Genomic DNA, 19,549 nt, shown 5'->3' with positions numbered 1-19,549 from the left:
ATGTCACTTAATTGTCACAAAGAAATCTTTCACATTTTTATTAAAAAAAGCTTTATTTGGATTTAAGAAGTAAGGTACTGTGTGAGTGAAGTAATCTCACTACTGACTTCATCCAAATAAAAACTTTAGGAGATTTAATCTTTTCCCTGGATTTTAGTATGAGTGGGAAATAATTAGAGAAGAAGAGTTTTAATTTACACAATACTTGCACAGAAGGTGGTGAAGTGGGGACTGATTAAGGGTAAAAAGAATAGACCAGTATCTGTAACATTGGTTTCGTATAGAATTTTTTTACCTACTCTGAGTTTGAATTCAATTTCCTTGGACAGAAAAGCTTCTGTCCACAAATCAGCCTGGATTTTGAAAGAATCACTCATGTGAAACTCAGCTTTCTGTTTCCTCACATGATATCTTGCAAACCCTGGATATTGGGCAATGTGTAGATTCAGTGTTACTTGATTTTTGTAATGCGTTTGACACAGTGCCCCACTGCAGACTGTTAACAGAGATCTGAGGACATGGGATAAGTTTCAGATATGTGATTGGCTCAAAGACTTCTAAGTTATAGAACACAGTATGTTGTGATCGATGGAAAGTGTTCATCAGGGATAAGAGCAGCATCGGGAGTGCCTCAGGAAAGTGTGGTAGGACTGCTCTTACTCTCTGTATACAAAAGTGATCTGGTGCACAGGGTGAGTAGCAATTTGCAGCTGTTTTCTGATGAAACTGTGGTATGTGGAAAGGTGTTGTCACTAAGTAACTGTAGGAGGACACAAGACGACTTGGACAAAACTTCTAATTGGTTTGACAAATTGCAGCCTCCTTTAAATGGATAAAAATGTAAGTTAATGCAGATGAGGAGTAAAAACAAACCTGTAATGTTCAAACGCTACATAGTAGCGTGCTGCTTGACACAGTCACACTGATGAAATATTGAGGTGTAACGTTGCAAATCGATTCTGAATTGAACAAGCCTGAACAGATGGTAGTAGGGAAGGTGATTGGCTGACTTCCATATATTGGGAGAATATCCGAAAATTTAGCTCATCTATAATTGATACTGCATGTAGAACACTAGTGCAACCGGTTCTTGAGCACTGCATGAGAGTGTGGGAGCCCCACCAGGTCTGATTAAAGGAAGATATAAGCAGGTCATATGCGTGCTGATAGATATGTCACCAGTAGGTTTGATTGGCACACAAGTATTGTGGAGATGTATCATGAACTCAAATGTGAATCCCTGGAGGGAAGGCAACATTCTTTTTGCAAGGCACTCTTAAGAAAATTTAGAGAACCGGCATTTGCAGCTGATTGCAGACTGATTCCACTGCCACCAACAAGCATTTTGTGCAAGGACAGTGCAGGTAAGAGAAATTAGGGCTTTTACACAGGCATATAGACAGTTGTTTTTCCCTTGTTCCATTTGTGAGTAAAACAGGAAAGAAAATGACTAGTAGTGGTACAAGGTACCTTTACCATGTACCATGCTGCAGCATGCAGAGAGAGTGCATGTAGATGTAAAAGATGCCCCAGGCATAAGTTCTTCTGTGTTTAGTAGTAGTGTTAAAAGTGTGGAGTTGAATATATTGAAATTGTAGATGTGGCTTTAATTATCATATTGAAGTAGGAAAAAAGAAAATGGGGAAAGTAGATGAAAAGAAGCTGGAAGCATTACATATATAGTACCCTGTAAGATTTTAACAATGAACTGGAATAACAGAATATGAAAAAGTAGATATTGGATAAGACAGTGGTGTAAGAAAGATCTGGCAAAGTAAAACAAAGAAAAAGGCATTAGCTGAATAAGCACTAGACTTGGGACTGTGGGACATTATCAGAATATGACAAAATGTAGTTTCATAATTGATATGTTTGGAAATTTTATTATTTCATAATTAGTATGTTTGGAAATTTCATTGATGCTCACAGTTACATAACTAGAATAGAATATTTGAACAAAATATAACAACAAGAGGAGAAAGTAGGCAGAACTGTTCATCGTAATGCTCCTTGTACTTAGTACTCACTGCCTCACATTAGCAAAATGGAAAAGGAGACAACTTATCTACATTTTCCAATTCCCTTAAATAGAGTAAAGCTGTCCTCAGTACCAAAGTTCTTTATTACAGTGCAGTATTGTACACGAGTCTCCTGTAGGCAGTTGTATGCACTTGCTTTCTTCTGGCCTTTTAACTTAGTTTTACACAACTGTTTATTGGGAAACCTGCATTTTAACATGGACTCTGGATTGCAGTGTAACATGGTATTTTCATATTAACAAATCATTGTCAGTGCAAAAGAAACTGTGACAAATAATCCCAGGTTTGACTGGGTGTTGGATCATTAGACTTGTAATCTGGTGCTTATTCATTAAGCCACATCCAGTTTTCTTATATGTATTATTTCTCAGATCTGGACACTGTATTTTGGATTTTTATATTTTGGGTATGTTGCTAGTAGTTATGAACCTCACTGATTTGCTGACTTCTGCCTTTGTCTCTTCTTTCTATGATTAGATATTAGCACCACACACTCATTTTCTGTCATTTGCTGGAATTTTTGACCTGAGCAAGATGACACAACTGCTAATCCACTTGCTATGTGTTTAGGAGATTAATGGTCAGGTATCTGTCTTTTAATTGCAATTTAAGGCATTTGCAGTTTTGCTAAATAATATTAAGTGATTGAATGAGTCCTTAATCATGTTTACATCTATACTTCTGCAAATGAACTAGTGCTCCATCACTAGTTGCCTAAGTGGTGATGGTACGCTAAACTGGAAATTTCCTTCCTTAAATATTGTACAGCATTTGTTACTCCTAATAATTTGTCAAATTTATACAGCCTGTTTGTTGGTTGTGAATTCGTGAATTCATATGAAAGTTCGGCTGTGAATTACCTTTCTTAGAAGTGCAGATTGTTGATTTCTTTCTTTTACACATTTCTCAAAAGCATGCATAGAAACAGTGCGTATTTTAAAAGAACTTTTTTTACACATCCCTTGTTAATTTCCAATTCTTGTGCCTTTAGGATCCTCTGTCATCAGAAAACAGATACCAGAATGCAGTCCTTATAGAACTTGCTGGTGCTTAGGTCACTGTGACATTTGTCAGCATTTAAATGATGCAATAAGAGCCCTGTTAATTGTGTTAATTATGAGGAATAATGCCTCATTATATGATAGCTGTATGAACTTTGTGCTTACTGCCTTTCCATAAAACAAAATAGTGTAAATATTTAGTAGACTTTTCTGTTCTATCATGTTATATCACTGTGAAGTAACTCAGGTGTTTGGAAGTCTTATGCTGTCAAATGAAATTTTTTAGGTCTGTACAAGAACCAGATGTGAGAAATCCTGGACCTGCCCCAACAAATGCAACTGAAAAGTATGTATTTTGTTCTTGTTTAACATGTGTAATTCATTTTAATGCCTTGCAGTTTGCATGTTCCTTCTGTCTTGTTATTTGTAGTAGCAATCTTAAATATGAATAGTGAGCAGAGTTGCAATTCTTAATACTAGATAAGGTATAACTTAAGCGCTTCTGTTTATCTAGACATTCTCTGATGTAGTGAAATTTGGGAAAATAAAAATGTTAATAAAATTGATAGTATGAGACATTCTTAATTCAAACTACCTATGATATCATTAATTAATGACTTAAGATGATACTCTGTGTAAGGAATGCAATTTTATGACAAGTGGGGTCTTTTCTTCTTTTAGTGTTCAACCCTGAGGTTGGTTTGCAGCAGAGCGCCATTCCTCTCTTCTGTCTGCTTTCCTCTTCATTTCCACATATGTGCTACATCCAACGTCATTCATGATCTGTTGCATGTATGATATCCTTGGTCGCCCCCGCCGATTCCTTCCCTCAATAACTCCTTCTGCTATTGTTCCAATGATATTGTTGTGTCGTAGGATGTGCCCTACAAGTTTGTCTCTTCTTGTTTGGATGTGCCTCCACAGAGATCTGGTTTCCTGTACTCTTCTAAGCACCTCTTCATTTGTTACTTTGTCTGTCCAGCTGATCTTCATCATCCTTCTATAGCACCACATCTCCAGGGCCTCTAGCCGTCTTCTCTCTGCTCTTCCAACTGTCCAAGTTTCACATCCATATAGGGCCACACTCCAAACGAAACCTTTCATGATGCGTTTCCTTATTTTCAGACTGATGTTGTTGCTGGTGAGTAAGTTCCTTCTCCGATTAAATGCAATTTTGGCCTTTTGTATTCTGGTCGCAATTTCTTTCCGGCTTCTACCATCCCTTGTGATTTTGCTTCCCAGGTAAGTAAATTCCTGTATCACTTCCAGCTCCTCTCTTCCAATTCTAATTCTCGGAGGTTCATATTCTGCTCCTGTACTGCATACCATCACTTTAGTCTTTTTCTTGTTTATTCTCATTCCATACTGATTGTATAGAATTTTTTCCGTTGTTCTGAGGACTTCCTCTAGATCTTCTTCTGTCTCCGTGACTATAGCAATATCATCTGCATAACGTACCATGTCTATCTTCTGCCCATTAATTTTGATTCCCACCTCAGTAGTTTCTCGAACTTGGTCTATAGCTTCCTGGATGTAAGCATTGAATATAAGAGGAGAGAGAGCACATCCTTGTCTTACCCCTTTTCTAATATTCGCTTGTTGTTCCTGGTGACAGTTCCTAATCACTGCCACCTCATTCTTATAGAAACTGAGTATCACGCGGATGTCTTTGTACTTTATTCCAATTTTCCTCAGCACTCTGAACATCTCTTGCCAGATAACGTTATCAAATGCCTTTTCCATGTCTATAAAGGCAATATAAGTTGGTTTATTTTTCTGTAATTGCTTTTCGATAATGAGTCTTAGTGCCAGAATCGCCTCTCTTGTTCCCAATCCCCTTCTGAAACCAAACTGATCTTCACTCAGCATATCCTCCACCTCCTCTTCAATTCTCTTCAGAACTATTTTTATGAGAATTTTTGATGCATGTGATATTAGGCTAAGAGTTCGGTGCTGTTCACATTTTGTAGCTGCTGCCTTCTTTGGTATAGGAACAATGATACATTTCTGGAAGTCTGTCGGTATCTCTCCTGTGTTATAGATGGACCTAATAAGTTTAAGCAGCATCATTTTCATGCCATCACCAGCATTCTTTATTAGTTCTGCAGGGATGTCATCAATACCCGTTGCTTTGTTGTCCTGTAGTTCTTTTAGAGCTCTGTCAAATTCTTCTTGCAGAATGTCATCTCCCTTGTCATCTTCGTCTACTTCCTCTTCTCTTCCTATTACTTCCTCCGAAAGAGGTGTTCCAGCATACAACTCCTCTATGTATTCTTTCCATCTCTTCAGCATGTCTTCACCAAACAGCATTTTCCCCTCTTTATTTTCTATTGTGCCTGAGAGTACTGTTTTACGTTTGTTAAAAAAAAAAAAATTGATTTGCTGTTCTGTAGGCTAAATCAGTTCTTCCGTTTTGCGTATTTTCTTCTACTTTCCTGCACATTCCTCCAAGAAAATTTTCTTTTGCTTTCCTAGCTTCTCTATTAACTAAATTCCTTAGTCTTCTGTATTCAGCTTTTCCTTGTTCCTCAGTTGCATTTTTGTATAATCTTCTGTTTTCTATAAGCTCAATAATATCTGCTGTAATCCATTTCCTCTTGTTTTTGGGTTCAGTTCTTCCAACTATCTTTTCTGCTGCTTTGTATATACCAGATTTAATCTGATTCCAGTCTTCATTTACTCCACCATGTTGAAAATTTTTAATTAGGTTGTCTGTTTCGTGAGCATAGTGCTTTGCCAGTCCCTCAGTTTTCAGTTTTTCTAGTTCCCATTTAAGTTTTACTGGCTTCTTCTTCAAACGTTTGAATCTCAGTGAACTTTTCATCATGACCAGGTTATGATCACTGCCTATGTCTACAGATGGATAGCTCCTGCAATCTTTTATCTGGTTCCTAAAACGTGCTTTCACTAGAATGTAGTCAATCTGTTGTCTCCTCAGGTCTCAGGGGCCTTCCATGTATATCTTCTTCGTTTGTGGTGTTGGAAAAGTGTGTTTGCAACAACTAATTGGTGCTTTGAGCAGAACTCGATCAGTCGATCACCTCTTTCATTTCTTCTTCCAAGTCCATATTTGCCAACAATTCCTTCCTCCGGGTCTTCACCCACAATCGCGTTCCAGTCCCCCATGGCAATCAGGTTTTCATCTCCCTTAACATTTCTCATCGCATCACTTATTTCTTCGTATATTTTGTCAATGACTGCATCTTCTTCTTCTTTACCCCAAGTGGGTTAAGGTGTATAAATCTGACTCGCTAACGTGTCAGTTGGAGAACCAAAGCCTTATTTTGCAGCTGTAGTATTTTGGCAACATGTCTAGATATAGTGCATATTCAGTAATACTAATAACTGACTTGCTACGTACATAGAAGCGGTGGATTGTGGAATTATGCAATCTGCTACAGATGAGACAGGTAAATAAAAATTTAAAAAAATGTCCACACGTTTGACGTTTGTAAATTGTTGAGTGTAGGTATGTACAAGGTGTGCATAAAGTCTGGGAACACTTTCAATTATTTATTGCTCAAGAACCAAACATTGTACACATATCATACATATGTCATTTTGAAGAGAAACTCTGAAAGTTTTTTTTCATGTATACTGCCACAACATAGTTCGATAATTTGCCGATAGTCAGCACTAGTCGCAAACATTGCGAGTCCAGATGCGGAGAGAGCTTTCTGTGTGTTGGAGTTTGATGAAAATAAGTGTGCTACAGCTGTTCAACGGATGTTTCGAACCAAGTACGGTAAGAAGCCACCAACAAGGATGACCATTTACCACTGACACAACAAATTTGTTATGATGGGTTGCTTGTGCCCAGCAAAGAGAAGCGGACGTCCCAGTGTGAGTGAAGTGAATGTGGAGCGCGTACGAGACACATTCATAAGGAGTTCAAAGAAATTAGTGTATCATACATCTCGTGAACTCGAAATGGGTCCAATGATAGTGTGGGAAGTGGGAAGCAGAAGCTGTCTTATCAAACCATTCAAATTGGAGCTAGTGCAGAAGCTCAATGACAACGACAAAGACAAGAATTTTGAGTTTTGTTCACGGTTGCAACAATTGAATGAGGATGATGGGGATGGCATTGTTGATTGCTTAATTTTTAGCAACGAAACCATTTTTCAAACTAGTGGGAAAGTGAACCGGTGCATTGAATTTGAGTGTGATTTCCCAAAGGTGTGTGTGCGCAGGGGGGGGGGGGGGGGGGGGGGGGGAAGGATGACACATTAAATATCTGGTGTATGTACTGCCTCTACCACGTGATGTAGCAGAGCTCTGGGAGAGAATACGGGAAGCGACTGCCACAGTCGACGATGCCATGCTGGGATGGGTATGGCAAGAATTTGATTACTGTATTGACATCTGCTGGGTGACTCGTGGTTCACATACTGAATGTTTGTAAAAAATTCTTTCAAAGTTTCTGTTCAAAATGCAATATTTATGACATCTGTACAATGTTTAGTTCGTGTGCAATAAATAATTGAAAGTGTTCCTGGAATTTATGTACACTCTGTATTTGATGAATTTTGCTCTATCATATAAATGAAAAGTATTTCACATTCAACCATTTAGATTACATTCATCCATGTAATGCTTGACTGAATTTTAAGCACTAAATTCTTCATTGTCTGTTGTCATAGTAGGCATCGAGTCAAGGTGAATGTTTATGTCTTAAATGTTCTGTATCAGCACCTGGGGAAGAAGTACGTGTTTATCAAAATGTTTGTTGAAAGGTATGGATCCAGAAGTCCACGAATCATTGTGATCATTAGGGAATTAAATATACAGCTCAGTGCTTTGTGTGTGAAGTGCTACTCCAAATGATTCATGCCACTGTAGTGTAATGGTAGCAGAAACATAATGAAATGGTTTCAGATTGCATTCTCACTTGTTTGTCATAGCAAAACATTCTTCTAAGCTCATATCATTTATTTAATTTTCACGCAGTAGTTTTTATGTCTAACAGTTTTTGGTATTTGTGCTCAGGATGATGGTTGTGACTTGTTTTTCAAGTTATATGAAGTGTAATTGTAGCTTATCTGTTAAAAATTTGGTATGTGATGGATTAAGTGCCTCAAAAGATTAGTGTCGTCCAGTTTCACAATAATAAATACCACTGAGTCTTGAAAATGTGCTTGGCAACTTACACTCCACACCCAAAAAACTACCAATGTAGCATGATTAGTTACGGGTATGTAAGTTCTATTGTTTCTTTTAGCCACTGACCTTACTCGAGTTATTTTTCTTTCAATAACATTTTTGGAAGGTGACTATTAACAGCTGTCAAATAATGTACGAAATGCATGTCTGACCATTAGCTGCCTTTTTATTTAAAACCCAAATATCAACTGGCTTCAGGTACAGAGTACTGACCTGCTTGTTATTAGTATGTTTGCTCTAACAACTCCTGTATTGTATACTGGAATTCATGATATGCTCTGCACTTGAGACATTGCCATTATTTAAGTAATGATATATGTGATATGTTTTAACCCTAATCTGCAAATATGGTCTGTGACTGAAACTGCTCAATATTTGGGTTTTGAATATAAAAGCAGCTGACAGTCAAACATGCATTTTATACCCAACTTTCAGTGAAAGTAGGAACAGATTTGTATAGATACCAGTGCACTACTTATATGTATTTACTGTTTATAGTGTAGAGTTTAGTTTAGTTTTTTTGGAACCCTTTGTTGTACACCTACTTTTAATTTCCGGCCATTTTAGAGGCTGAGAAACATTATGTGCATGTAAATACCATGTAGCTTGAGGATCAGAACATTTCATAGTGAGTTCACTCTTTTAATTTCCCTTGCCACTCTGTTATAAGTCAATATCAATATTTATCATCCCTCCCTCCCTCTTCTCCCTCCCCCCCCCCCCCCCAATTTTCTTTTTCTCATTCTTTCTTGTGGAGTCATATTTATGCACTCAATATTTGCCATGCTAAGAGGCCTTTGAAACGTTCCATTCTATATAGATGCTTTCAGTTTATTATGTTAAAATTTCATAACTGTGGCTTCTTTGTCTTCTCTAAAACTCTACATGTTCGTGATGTAAGAGCTGTTTCATCATTTGAAGCATTCCTTCAGCAATATTGTTCAAGTACTACTGAAGGAAATGCATAGTTTTGGATATTTGATGTATCCTTTTTAGGATTTAATGAGAAATTGGGAGGAGTAGGAGGGTGCAGGCAAAACAATCACTGCTTTAACTCACACTGTAGTTTAGTGCACTTGGAGCTGTGATAATGGGGAGGTCCTGCCACTTCTCATATTCCTGAATTTTTTCTTAATTGTGATTGTTTCAATGTGAATTATTCTGTAATAGTTTTTTAATTGGAGGGGGGGGGGGACTAAAACCTGTTGGCACTTGTAATGAAATTTGTGGTGCATATCAATTAAATATGATCAATGGTTTTGTGTGTCAGTGAAATTATTTCTTTAACATTGAACTGTAGGTCCATTGTCCAGGGTTATTACATTACAGTATTCTGTGATACACTGCCTAGCAAACATAAAAATTGTTGCTAGTTCAAATACAACACATCTGAATAGCTGCCCTGTACCAAAGACTGTTCTATGTGATTTCTATCTTTTCATATATATGAAGAGGTGGCTTTATTCCCTGCACTTATCCTCTGTCAGAGTTTCCAGATACTCTCATGGGTGATTATGATCTTTGGTGACAGGATTTTATCCAGAGGTTATAAGGTATCTTGAACAGAGTGACCTTCTCCATACTGACCAGCACGGATTCCGAAAACATCGATCTTGTGAAACTCAACTTGTGCTTTCTTATATGACACACTGAATCAACAAAACCAGGTAGATGCAGTATTCCTTGACTTTCAAAAAGCATTAGACTTGGTACCACACTAATGATCATTCACAAAAGTATGATTACATTTAACAGATTTTATGACAGGGTTGAGGACTGCTTGGTAGGCAGGATGCAGCTTGTTATCTTGTATGGATAACCATTGATAGAACGGTCGCTGATAACCGCGCAGTTGAGCTCCCCAAAACGCAAACATCATCATCGTCACCATTGCAGAAGTGAATGCAGGTGTCACTCATGGAAGTATGTTGGGACCCTTGTTGTTCATGTTGTATTTTTAATGACTTGGCAGACAATATTAATAGCAAACTAATACTTTTAATAGATGGTGCAGTTATCCATAATGGAGTACTGTCTGAAAAAGCTGCAGAAATAGTCAGTTACATCTTGCTAAGATTTCAACACAGTTCAGAGATTGGCAGCTTGCCTTAAACATAGGAATATTGAGGTATTGAATGTGTACAAAGAAATGTAACAAAAATAGTCAGATTTGTTCCACTAATGGGAGAGTGCCTTGGAAATGTTGAAAAACATGACTTGGCAGACTCTTGAAAGCAAATGCAAATTATCCTATGAGACATTACTTAAATAATTTAAAGGATCCCTTATTAAGTGAAGAATATAAGGATATTCTTCATCCCCCTACATATCATTTCTGTAAGGACTGTGAAGACAAGGCTAGACAATGTTCATATTTGCCATGTTAACTAATTACAGAATGCTCAGAGGCATTTAAACAATCACTCTTCCCATGCTCCATATGTATTGGGGATGAGAAGAGATGCCAATATGAGGTACCGACTAGGTACCCTCTGCGATACACTTCAAAGTGGTTTGCAGAGAGTGTATGTATGTGCAATTAATTTGTCAGCAGATTTAAGAGCTTTGAGGTTATTTTCCAGATAGCTCTCTCTCTCTCTCTCTCTCTCTCTCTCTCTCTCTCTCTCTCTCTCTCTCTCTCTCTCTCTCTCTCTCTCTCTGGGCCACTTTCAAAGTTCTAGTAGATCACTTATGCACTAGTCATCCCTGTTACGAAATGATAGATAACTATCAAGAAATTGTGAGTTATGGTGAGGGCATCAAAATAGGATGGATGTTGATGGTAATATACAATCAATGTGGTTTTTAATTTTTATTTCCTTGAATATCATTGGTGCATTGGAATAATGCCACTAACATGACTGTCGTGTGAGTGGGAGAGGACGACAATCCTTGCAAAAGTGGTAGCATCACATACATTGCTGGCCTGATGCTGACGGCTTTCTGTCACTGTCTGCTAGGATACCAGTAGTCATTACCTTAGTTGATGCAAATGCCAATAAACTATTTTCAGATTTCAATTGAAATGACATTATCTCTTGCACGACTGCTCCTTGGCCAGTGTTGTAAAATGTTCCTGACATTAAGCTGTGACCAAAATTCCAAACATGAATTATTTTCTTTCGCTCAATATTTGATTTGAAAATTCAGTTTCAGACTTTCCCAAAGTAGTGACCAACATAAGTGCATATCCAGGAAAATTGTGAACGAAGATGACTAGAAACAACTTAGTGTAATGTAAGTTTCTCGTCTTGTTTCACCAGAGCAGAGATCTATTCAGTTCATTCAGGTGTCTCTCTAATGTAATGCACATGTACATTTCCCAATAACGTAAGAAACTTCGGAATCTTTTTGTTAATGTGTTGCATTGTGTAGTACTGATAGTTAATCTTAAAATAGAAGTATGTTTTTCATGAAGCTCTGTGGAGAACTGCTTCATATAAATGTATCTGTCACATGCATTAAAAAATTCTAGCATAGGTACTGAAGGAATTTGTTAGAAATAAACCTGTGTGATTTTTTTGTAACACTGATGTCGTGTAACGAATCCATCCATATCGCAAATGATTTTTCATCACATCTGATAGAACCCCTCCTTTCAGAGAGAATTTTAATGCAGTCGCGTCTTAGATTACATAATTGCTGTGGAAACTAAAGAACAAAGCCCTTCTGCCCATATAACTCCTGAATTGCATGAAACATCATCTCATTTTAATAACAGCCATTCCACTAGTAAACTTAAATATTTGTGGCATAGGGAGCTTTGATTATCCACTGCTTTCTCATATATGCTATTGTTTCGTCAGCTTGCTACAACCAAGTGGTTTATCTTTTTATTCAGTTGCAAATATTGATGAACTGAATAAATTTTCCAAGAAGGCATTCCCACTGCATGGATTATGCAAGAATATAAATTTCTTATGCCTAGGGTGAGACACTATTAAAAATGTAATTTGTGAGGTGAACACAGACCTATCCTCAGGTACACTTAGAATGTAGCTGTAATTTTTTAAATTCACAATGCACTTATTTTAGTCTGAAGAAACAGACAGACCAAACAACTCTTTACACTGGAGGAGCATCCTGAATTTGTATTCAAACAGGTTTATGAAATGACAAATAGTTGTACAGAATGGAAGTGTTAAGAACACATTGTGATGTCATTCAAATGATCAAATTTCTGATCCTACTTTTGACAGAAAGATACATTTTGTGAGTCAGCTTATTAAAGTGTGTCCCAATAGACCATTGACAGTAGGTAGCCAAGAGAAGAGCCATCTGTGATCAAATCTGTATTATCAGCTCAGATGTCAGTACTTTGTAAATTTCTCCATTAGGATAATAGCTAATGATGCTCTCCATTACCACAGCCAAATGATGGTCTCAACAAGACTGATACTAACACCTCACTCAACATCCTTTTGGACAACTTGTTGCTTAGCACATGGGAAAGAAAACTGTCATGTTTTATCCACAAATGTTTTGGCAGTTCCTTGGATACTAATTTTAAAAATAATTTCATTTTTGTGTATACCCAATAACAGTCATGTCTTACATTAAATTTCATTGTTCTGTTTAGCAGAGGATAGTACCATAATGAAACTACACATAACAACTTGCACTTTTTGGTAATAATATAGCTCGTGTCAAATGTAAAGTTAAGAAGTATTTTAAATAAAAAAGAACTGCTGTTTTTCTAGAAGAACAGGTGACACAGGTGGAACAATTGCTGATGCCCCTTGCTTAACTGAACGTCATCTGAGAACAACAGATATTAACCAGATGCGTTTTGGTAGTTACAGAATCTGTTTTTACTACTGTAGTACCAACTTAAGACATGGTGTGGTGGCAATTTACATGCACAGTACCCTTAGGTCACAAGTCATAGAAGTACTGTATTGAACAACATTTTGAATGCTATGCTGTCAGATTGGAACTGGAAACTCAGTCCCTCATAATAACAACAGTTTATGGGGCACATGTGAAAAGCATTCGAAAGTTCCTTTGTCAGCTACACTCAGTTCTTATAAAATTGTATAGGAATATCAGAAACATTATACACTAAAGAGCCAAAAAACAGGTACACCTGGCTAAATCATGTAGGGCCCCCCACGAGCATACAGAAGTGCTGCAACACCATGTGGCGTGGACTCGACTAATGCCTGAATTAGTGCTGGAGGGAACTGATTCCATGAATACTGTAGTGCTGTCCATAAATCCATAAGAGTACAAGAGGGTGGAGATCTCTTGTGAACAGCACATGGGAAGGCATCCCAGATATGCTCAGTAATGTTCACATCGGTGGAGTTTGGTGGCCAGCAGAAGGTTTAAACCCAGAAGAGTGTTTCTGGAGCCACTCTGTAGCAATTCTGGACGTGTGGAATGTCCCATTGTCCTGCTGGAATTGCTGAAATCTGTTGGAGTGCACAATTGACATGAATGGATGCAAGTGATCGGACAGGATGTTTACCCTCGTGTCACCTATCAGAGTTGTATCTATACGTACAAGGGTCCCATATCATTCCAACTACACACACCTCACACCATTACAGAGCCTCCACCAGCTTGAACAGTCCCCTGTTGACATGCAGGGTCCATGGATTGTTGAGGTTGTCTCCAATCCCATATACGTCCATCAGCTCGATACAATTAGAAACGAGACTCATCCATCCAGGCAATATGTTTCAAATCACCACCAGTCAATTGTCGGTGTTGACAGACCCAGATGAGGCGTAAAGCTTTGTGGCGTGCCGTCATCAAAGGCTCACAAGTGGGCCTTCGGCTGCAAAAACCCATATCAATCATGTTTCATTGAATGGTCCGCATGCTGACACTTGCTGATGACCCGACATTGAAATCTGTAGCATGTTGTGGGAGGGTGACACTTCTGGCACACTGAACGATTCTCTTCAGTCGTTGTTGGGCCCATTCTTCCAGAATCTTTTTCCTGCCACAGCAATGTTAGAGATTTGATGTTTTACCAGATTCCTGATGCTCACGGTACACTCTTGAAATGGTCGTATGGGAAAATCCCCACTTCATCAACACCTAAGAGATGCTGTGTCCCATCGCTCATGTGCTAACTACAACACCATGTTGTAACTCACTTAAATCTTGATAATCTGCCATTGTAGGAGCAATAACCAATCTAACATTTGCACCAGACACTTGCTGTCTTATATAACCATTGCCGAGCACAATGCCATATTCTGCCTGTTTACATATCTCTGTATTTGAATATGCATGTACTTCAGTGTACTATGTGCTGGTTTTAACATTAATTTTCTTTCAAATTATTACAGTTATAAACAGTTAGAATCATTATTGTGTACTTTCAAGGTACTCACTATCATCTCATTCCCAAAAAGAGTATATGGACATAGACTGAGCGAGGTTGCGCTGTGGTTAGCACAATGGACCGGCATTCAGGACGATGATGGTTCATAGCCGCACCCGGCCATCCAGACTTAGTTTTTCCGTGATTTCCCTAAATTAACTCCAAGCAGATGCTGGAATGGTTTGTTTGAAAGGACACAGCTAATCTCCTTCCCCATCCTTGACACAGTCTGATCTTGTGCTCCATCTCTGATGACCTCAATGTCAATAGGACGTTAAACCAAGTCCTCTTTCCTTCCTTCAGTATATGGACACAGCAAGACCATGATTCATAATCTGTTCCTGGACCCCATAAATTACAGTGAAGTAAAAAGTCTGGCTGCAGTAGATGGTCTGCTGATCATTATGGTTAAATGATAACCTTAAAATCAGAAAAACAGGATATGGTCACATCCAAGTTAACCATGTTAGAACAATAAATACTGAATATGCTAGCTTGTTTAGAAGTTGTTTTCATGATAAACAAAGTGAGGATGTACAGTGGGCACACACAGTAAATGAGAAATTCAGTTCATTCCTGGACTCTATTTCTCCCACATTTTAAAGCCTGCTTCTCCCCAAAGACATATTAAAATCAAACCAACCTATAGTGAAATGAAAGGTTGTTTAACAACTGGCATTGAAATATATGCTAAGAAGAGGGAGGTAATTTTCTGTGCATAATGAATGTGTTTGGCCTTCCTGATTACACAATTGGGAAGGCCAAACACATGAATTATGCCCAGAAAATTAGCAAGTCAGACAATAAAATAAGAACTATATCCCAATATAGAACCTCATACAAAATAAGACAAATAGGAACATAAAATCAGAACAAGGTGAGGTACCACAGTTCTCTGGTAATGGTACAAACAAGAATAATTGAACCATTGCAGTCTTAGAATTCAAGAAATTTTTTCTGACCATAGTGAAAACACGGGGACCATAATAAACAATCTCCGAAAGAAGCCATAGAGCTACTTAATCACATACAAATCACACCAAATGTGGCACTTCATTCAAAAGCACAACTCCTAAAGAAATTGAAAAAAAAAATTAAGTTACTTAAAAGCTCTGAGTTCTCTTGATATGATGGTGTATAAAGCAGGATTTTAAAATCATGTGCAGAATTTGTAAGTCAAATATTGTGCTATTGGTATATCCAATAACTGAAAACTGAGGTATTCGTGAATAGACTAAAACATGTTATAGTGATGCTAATCGACAACAGTGGAGTGAGGAATGTAATATCCACTATCATCCCATCTCTCTGCTACCTGTGTTCTCAAAGCTATTTAAGAGAATAGTATCTGAGAGGATTTATAGCCACACTATACACCAATGGCACACTGACACATAAACAGTTTGGCTTTTGTAAGGGTTTTTCCACACTGAGAGCAATGTTTTGCCTAACAGATGAAATTCTAAGTGAACTACATTTTAGGAGGTATCTTTTGTGTTCTTGCTAAGGCATTTGGCTTTGTAAATCGTATCATCTTGCTAAAAAAGGTTCCACACTATGGCATCAAAAACAAACCTTCGACCTGGTGAGAATCTCACTTATATAACATCAAACAAAGTTCTCTTTTAGAGCCAGTTGTAAAAGTAATTCCCCAGTTTAGACTGGGAAAATGTAAAATACAAAGTCTCCCAGGACTTGATCCTTGGGCCACTGATTTTCTTTGTTTGCATTAATGATCTACCAATTATAATTAATGACAGAGCAGAAATTATCATGTTTGATGATAATACAAGCATGCTGCGGGATATGGCTCTGACAATCACTAATGATATACACAAATAGTTCACAGACAATAACCTAACCATATTTTTTTTTAAACACTAATGTGATACAGTTTCAGACAGCAAATAAAAACACTTCAAGTTCCTGAACTGGATATTAACAACAAGAAAATTTATGAAACCACGCATATACAAGGATAATCCCATATACATTTTTTTATAAGTACATAGACCTGTTTATTTCTATAATGGTTTACATAAGTTTACAGCTTGAACACTCAGCTATTTTTCGACACAATCACCATTTCTGTTGATGCATTTTTGTAGACACTGTGGTAGTTTTTGTATGCCCATGTCATACCAGCTCGCAGCCATGCTGTTCAAATGTTATGAACCTCTTCCTTTACCTCGTCGTTGGAGCTGGATCACTGGGACCGCAATTAATGCTGACGGGTACTGTGATACTCTGAAAACACTCAAACGGGCAATTCAGAACTGGAGAAGAGGTATGTTGAGCAAGGGCGTACGTATTCTCCATGACAATGCTCGCCCACACATCACTCGGCAAACCCTTGCTCTCCTGCAACAGTTTCAGTGGAGCGTAATCACCCATCCTCCCTATAGTCCTGACTTGGTGCCCAGTGACTATCACCTGTTCCCTAGGTTAAAAGAACATTTGACTGGAAAGCGATTCAGCTCCAATGACAAGGTGAAAGAAGAGGTTCATAACTTTCCGAACAGCATGGCGGCAAGCTGGTATGACATGGGCAAACAAAAACTGCCACAGCGTCTACAAAAATGCATCGACAGAAATGTTGATTATGTAAAAAAATAGCTAAATGTTAAAGCTGTAAACCGATGTAAACCATTGTAGAAATAAACAAGTCTATCTACTTATAAAAAAATAGGAGACCTTACTTTCGGGCTTACCCTCGTAATTCCTAGGCATCGAGATAGTCAGCTAAGATAGAAAATCAAATTAATCATCTGGTCAAGAAATATAGTTCAGCGTGATTCACACTAAGAGCCATTTCTCACTTTCAGTCTCATTCAGTCCATTCTGTACTCTCCTATGATATAGTCTGCTGGGGAAATGCTGCCCTCTTTGTGATTGGGATTATTATATTCTTCTTGAAGTTTGAGGGTATTTCACCCGTTTCATACATCTCACTCACCAGATGGTAGTTTTGTCAGGGCTGGCTCTCCCAAGGCTATCAGTAGTTCTAATGGAATGTTGTCTACTCCTGGGGCCTTGTTTCAACTCAGGTCTTTCAGTGCTCTGTCAAACTTGTCACCCAGTATCCTATCTCCCATTTCATCTTCATCTACATCCTCTTCCAATTTCCATAATATTCCCCTGCATTACATCACCCTTTTACAGACTCTCTATATACTCCTTCCACCTCTGTGCTTTCTCTTCTTTGCTTAGACCTGGTTTTCCATCTGAGCTCTTGATATTCATACAATTGGTCCTCTTTTCTCCAAATGTCTCTTTAATTTTCCTGTAGGCAGTATCTATCTTACCCCCTAGTGATATATGCCTCTACATCCTTACATTTGCTTAGCCATTTTGCACTTCTGTTCATCTTATTTTTGAGGATTTTTACTAGCCCTCGTCTTTTTACCTACTGGTTCCTCTGCTGCCTCCACTATTTCATCTCTTAAAGCTACCCATTCTTCTTCTACTGTATTCCTTTCCCCTGTTCTTGTCAGTTCCTCCCTAACGCTCCCTCTGAAACTATCCAGAACCTCTGGTTCTTTCAGTTTATCCAGCTCCCATCCTAAATTTGTACCTTTTTGCAGTTTCTTCAGTTTTAATCTACAGTTCATAACCAATAAGTTGTGGTCAGAGTCCACATCTGCCCCTGGAAATGTCTTACAATTTAAAACCTGGTTCCTAAACTTCTGTTTTCCTTTATACAATCTATCTGAAACCTTCCAGAGTCTCCAGGCCTGTTCCACATATACAACCTTCTTTCATGATTCTTAATCCAAGTATTGGCTATGATTAAGTTAAGCTCTGTACAAAATTCTACCAGGCGGCTTCCGCTTTCATTCCTTACCCCCATTTCATATTAACCTACTACTTTCCCTTCTCATCCTTTTCATACTATCGAATTCCAGTCCCCGATGACTATTAAATTTTCGCCTCCCCTCACTATCTGAATGAATGTTTCCTTTTATCTCATTATATATTTCTTCAATCCCTTCATCGTCTGTGTCTGTGGAGCTACTTGGCATGTAAACTTGTACTACTGTGGTACGCATGGGCTTCTAGCCCTTCTTGGCTACAGTAATGCTTTCACTATGCTGATCGTAGTAGCTTACCCACACTCCTATTTTTTATTCATTATTAGACCCACTCCTGCATTACCCCTGTTTGATTTTGTATTTATAACCTTGTATTCACCTGATCAAAAGTCTTGTTCCTCCTGCCACCGAACTTCACTAATTCCCACTATATCTAACCTATCTATTTCCCTTTTTAAATTTTCTAACCTACCTGCCCGATTAAGGGATCTGACATTCCATGCTCCGATCCATAGAACACTAGTTTTGTTTCTCCTGATAACATCTTTCTGATAAGAGGACTTGTCAGCCCAGGTGTGTCAGCATGACCTGTTGAGAATCGATTTTTAGCAGTGGGACTATGGGCATGCACACATCTAGCCCATCTTCCACTAGAGCCACAGTGTCGATTTGCATGGCTCGACTGCCATCAGAGGATCACTTCAGAGATGGTATGGTTCAGCAGGGTCTTCAGCAATGAAAGCAGATTCTGCTTGCATGCAAGTTTACACACACAACGTAGGCCTGGTGAGTGCTGTCGCACAGAGTGCATTCATCCAAGGCACACTGGCCTCATCCAGGCCTTATGGTCTGGGATACAACAATAAGCTACAGCTCTGTCACCTTTGGTGTTTCTGCAGGGGATGCGAACCAGTGCTTGGTTTGCTCAGAATAGTGTTAGACCTATTCTTTTGCCATTCTTGCAACAGGAAGGTGCTGTGTTGTTCTAACAAGATGCTGCTCCCCCACACACTGCCTGTGAAACTCAGCATGCAGCAACTTCCTTGGGCAGCACGATCTCCAGACTCATCTCAAGCCAAGCACGTGTGGGATATGATGGGACAAAAAGTTACTCTGTGACTTATTGGTCAACAAGTCGTACAGAACTACGTGAACAGGTCGAGCAGGCATGACATAATGTACCCCAGAACAGTATTC

General features: G+C 38.4%; 1 protein-coding gene across 2 annotated transcripts in view; it reads left to right on the top strand.

Annotated features, from left to right (window-relative positions):
* The window catches only part of LOC126356051 (titin homolog), a 96,241-nt gene that overhangs the window by 24,169 nt on the left and 52,523 nt on the right, over positions 1–19,549 (top strand). For both annotated transcript variants that reach the window (XM_050006734.1, XM_050006733.1), the window contains exon 3: positions 3,327–3,386. In XM_050006734.1, coding sequence (XP_049862691.1) covers positions 3,327–3,386 — 60 coding nt within the window. The remainder of the gene's footprint in view (positions 1–3,326; positions 3,387–19,549) is intronic.

The sequence above is a fragment of the Schistocerca gregaria genome, chromosome 3 (assembly GCF_023897955.1).
Source record: "Schistocerca gregaria isolate iqSchGreg1 chromosome 3, iqSchGreg1.2, whole genome shotgun sequence".
NCBI lineage: Eukaryota > Metazoa > Arthropoda > Insecta > Orthoptera > Acrididae > Schistocerca > Schistocerca gregaria.
This window is presented reverse-complemented; position numbering and strand designations above follow the sequence as displayed.